Here is a 5,000-nt window from a genome sequence, read left to right on the forward strand (position 1 = left end):
TACAAGATCTCCTGACCACTATCACAAGACTAAAATGGCAATGGGCCGGTCTCTTGGGGCGAATGAATGATAATAGGTGGATGTACCGTGCTACAATTTGGACTCCAAGAGGAAGCAGACATAACAGAGAGCATCAAAAAACTTGTTGACGTGACAACACCCAAACAGTTACAGGCAACAACTGAAAACGCTAAGCGTAGCAATGGCAAACATGGAAACGTTGTGAGAAGGCCTATAAGGACGTTCGTTGTCATAGACGACAAGGGCGGATGATGATGATGATGATGATGATGATGAAAGTTCTTGAGTGGATGATCCATAGAAAACAACAAGCTTCCACCTCATAATATATTAAATGAAATTTTCTGTATATAATACATAGGTATATATTATTACAAATGTAGATGTTTTGGTGTGTAGTACCGCTGAGTATTTTTACTAGTTGTGCTGTATTTTGACAAGCCTACTAGGGCAAGTCAAAATACAAACAACGAATAGAAATACTAGCAATATTACACACCAAAACATCTAATAAGCTATTTCTTATACATCTTTTTTGCACTAACTTTTTAGCAGATGTATTGTAAACAAGCGAGAACATGTGACAGATTTGGGCATGCAGGGCAACGTCAGCAAACTAAACTTAGTCAAACCGATTCTCTACTGTACAATAACCAAGTGTACAAATAACTACATGTAACTGTACAATATCATGGAATAATTTTGTATGTGCGTTGTTCGTTCGTTTTTTTGTACCATAACTAATACAGTTGAATAATAAAATAAATTATTGCACATGACCATTTAAACATAAAATTTAGATGAAAGATTACCTAATTGTCTAGATTTCCTTGTCTGCTTAACAGGCCTTCTGATAGGGTGCGATTAAAAAATGCAAATTATGCGATTTTTTCAGGGCAGATTGTGCGATTAGAAAGGCCAATTATGCGATAAATAATGTAAATTATGCGATTTTTTTCTCAGCAATTTTAAGCTTGTTTTAAAAGGTTTCAGGTTAAGACAAACACTTTTTTGCTACCCTAAAGGCATTTTGAACACAAAGGAACAGTAATTATGTATCTCGATCGACATTAGTTGGGATAAATAAAAAAAATGAGGTCTTCTGCACTACCGGTGCACCACGTTAAAAGTTGAAAGGACACAGCTAACATGCCAAATGAATGATCAAGGTGGTTGTCAACCACGAACTTCCGAAGATGGTCAATCACAATAGGGCCATACCCCCATTTATACGAGAGAAAATAAGCGGCGGCTTTCTCTGGCCGCGGCTTACATAAGACTCGAATGTTCACCCGGTATAAATGGCACAAAATCTACGTTCACGTCTTTTTCAAGCCGCGGCTTATATTGACCTGGGAATATATATTCGTATAAATAGTTCCTTTTGCGTATTTTGTACACCGTGGCCAGAGTAAGCCGCGGCTTATTTTCTCTCGTATAAACGGCCCTAATATTGCACGACAACAAAAACATCAGTCCATCGTCCACGTGGACCGTACCTGTGAGGTACTTTATTGCTGGATCGTGAGCTGTCAAATTGGGCGGAAGGTGGGAACTTCCTTCTTCGTCGAAGAAAAAGCGGGCATTTTCTCAACAAACTTATCTATGAGTAAGTTTTTATCCGTTTTCAACGAAGGAAACTACATTTTGCCGAAAAACTTACAACTTCCCTTTTTTTTCACAAATCTCTTGTCCAAGAGAAGGCAACTGTGTCATTTCAGTGGTGTGTGTATAAGTGCGTGTTTGTGTTGCAGGAGACTCGTACCAAGTCCCCAACATGCAAAATAAGGCGTTGAACTTCGAATGTTTACGAAATCGAAGGTGGCAAAGGATTTTTAGCCTTTTTCCAAGATAAATCATCTTAAAAATGGCGTATTTATGCAGGAATTTCTAAGAAACGTGTTGATTTATGTTTTATTTTATAAATTTTGTGCGTCCTTTTGTGAATTATGCGATTTTTCGTAAATTGTGCGATCGGATGCGATTTGAGGTCGATTGTGCGAAATTGCACCATCGCGTAACATCAGAAGGCCTGTTAATAGTTCTACAAGCAGAATGAAGAAGAAGTACATAATTGTACATGAAAACATGGTTTAAGTGACCTTGTCCCAGTCATTAACAAGGGAGACGCAGGGATCCCACAATGAACAGTAACAATAACGATAATTCTCAAAAATTTGTCTTTTTTGTCATTGAGATAAAGAGATCGGGTAGAACCAAAGACGTCTGAAGAAATCATACACAAGCTCAGTTTCATCATACAGTGTGCAATGCCAGCTTCCTTTCCAAACACAAGGTTTTGAATAAAGACCAAATCTAAACTTAAAAACTAAGAAATGACTGAACATCATACCTATTTCTCTCTCGATGTACCAGTCCGCCTTCTTGCGATCCAGAGTACAAAGTCTGGATCCATCAGGAGCTGCCAGCATGCAGTTCATGTACAGTGGTGTTTTTCTTGTTGTGCCTTTTTTATAAGGCTTTGGAGGCTTCTCTGCACTACAAGAACTAAATTCATCTTTTTCATCCTCATTGTTTGAGACAAAGTTCTTTTTTTTCCCCCTGAATGCAATGTCCACCACACCCTGACACAAAGAGCCTGCTCTTTGAGTAAAGCATGGGTCTCTAAGAAAATTGGTAACCTCATCCATGAAAAGGTATCCTTCCATCTCAGGTGACTCAAACTTGTTGAGATCTACTGTAGCTTCATAACAAATTTTAGAATCACCACACAAAGCCTCTTTTAATGCTAATCTGTCACGAATAAACTTATCATCACTGATATTTCCAAAATTCAAACCCTCCTGCGTGGGATTCTTATTTTTCAAAGATTCTAACCTAAAAGTATTGAGATGTTCTTTGAAAGCTGGTTCTTGGTCAGGCAAGCAATGCTCTGGACTGTCTCCTGACTGATTCAGTGTGAAATCTGTTTTGTTGTTCTCCACATCACAATTGTTCAATACACATGAGGACTGTTCAGTGTCTTCAAACTTGTGGCAAGCACCTTGAGAATTCCAATCATTTTCAGTTTCAAAATGGTTCTTGTTCACTGGACAAAAACCATGTGAATCATACGTGCCTCTTTCATCCTTGTTGTGCCTTGTCTTTATGTTAACCAACCTAAGAAAGATATGACTTGCAACCAATGCATCATTCATGGCATATTCAATCTGCGGTATGCTGAATTCTGCAGCTTCCCAGTTGCTGCATCGAATTCTCCAGGACTTATCCATTCTAACACCCAATATTTTCTTGGCTAAGGCATCAAGACTCATCTTCTGGAAACTGTAAAGTAAACCAGGTAAGACTTGCATGTATTTACCAGAAACCACATAAAAATAACTCCATACAAGTACCTTTAGAATACATGTGGAGGATGTAGCACAATGGCAACATTGTTTAGGGTGGAAGGGGGCGAATTGGGCTACCTAAGAACGCTAAAAGATAGAAGAAATGTGGCATAGGAGGTAGAAATGGTCAATGTGTCAAAAATTTTGTCTGCACAACAGAGTTTCTTTGTTCTCCTATCAAAATTAAAATCCATTGAAATCACTTTCATCAACGTCACTTTCACCAAAGGACCACGAGGAGCAATGGCTATTCCGTGCAAGCTGTGTTGGATGTCTTCGAACAACTGAGACATGTTAAAAAACTTGATGTGCTCATTGCTCCAGAGAAAATCAAGATTCTTCGAAGATATGGACTTAGTGTTTAGTTACATGTGTTGTATTGAAAGCGAACACTAAAACGCCAATTTAGTGTAGGACCGTGAGATCTCTTGCATATTAATGAGGTGTCAAAACACTTGTACCCGTGTATAGGCCAGGCCTTCTTTTTTTACGCGATGGTGCGATTTCGCACAATCGACCCCATTTTAATCTGCCTAACCACTCCAAAAAACACATGGCTATCTGCGGCCTTTCCCTACATCTAGGTACGACGGAAAGCCGCAAGAATCTGGAACAAAAATTCATCTTTCAAATCGGCACCCTTAATCCTCACGGTATTAACGAACGCTTTTCATTTAACTAATATATTCCTATTTTTCACGTTGCCATGTTACCACCAATAGCGTAGCTCCTACTCTACTATAAAAACTACACGTAACCCATAATCCCTCGATTCGCTCTGACGAAGGGCTAACGCTTGAAACGTCAGCTTTTAGAATCTCTGTACGGTGGCCAATTTACATTATCAACTCCGTTGATAAAACCAAATTCTTATATACACACCACTGAAATGACACAGTTGCCCTCTCTAAGAAAAGAGATTTGTGAAAAATAAGCGAAGTTGTAAGTTTTTCGGCAAAATGTAGTTTCTTTCGTTGAAAACTGATAAAAACTTACTCATAGATAAGTTTGTTGTGAAAACGCTCGCTTTTTCTTCGACGAAGAAGGAAGTTCCCACTTTCCGCCCAATCTGACAACTCACGATCGACCAATGCAAGAAAGTACCTCACAGGTACGCTCCAACGTGGACGATGGAATGATGTTTTTCTCGTCGTGCAATATTAGGGCCTTTTATAAGAGAGAAAATAAGCGCGGCTTACTCTGGCCACGGTGTACAAAATACGCAAAAGGAACTATTCATACGAATATATATTCCCAGGTCAATATAACCCGCGGCTTGAAAAAGACGTGAACATAGATTTTGTACCATTTATACGGGGTGAACATTCGAGTCTTATGTAAGCCGCGGCCAGAGAAAGCCGCCGCTTATTTTCTCTCGTATAAATGGGGGTATGGCCCTATTGTGATTGACCATCTTCGGAAGTTCGTGGTTGACAACCACCTTGATCATTCATTTGGCATGTTAGCTGTGTCCTTTCAACTTTTAACGTGCTGCACTGGAAGTGCAGAAGACCCCATTTTTTTTATTTATCCCATCTAATGTCGATCGAGATACATAATTACTGTTCCTTTGTGTTCAAACTGTCTTTAGGGCAGCAAAAAAGTGTTTTTCTTAACCTGAAACCTTAT

The 5,000-nt window shown here is 39.1% G+C and overlaps 1 protein-coding gene across 1 annotated transcript in view; it reads right to left on the minus strand.

Annotated features, from left to right (window-relative positions):
• LOC137999320 (exonuclease 3'-5' domain-containing protein 2-like) overlaps nt 1–5,000 on the minus strand; it is a 20,111-nt gene that overhangs the window by 14,348 nt on the left and 763 nt on the right. The window contains exon 2 of the mRNA XM_068845154.1: nt 2,375–3,306. Coding sequence (XP_068701255.1) covers nt 2,375–3,306 — 932 coding nt within the window. The remainder of the gene's footprint in view (nt 1–2,374; nt 3,307–5,000) is intronic.

The sequence above is a fragment of the Montipora foliosa genome, chromosome 4, assembly GCF_036669935.1.
Source record: "Montipora foliosa isolate CH-2021 chromosome 4, ASM3666993v2, whole genome shotgun sequence".
NCBI classification, from domain to species: Eukaryota; Metazoa; Cnidaria; class Anthozoa; order Scleractinia; family Acroporidae; genus Montipora; species Montipora foliosa.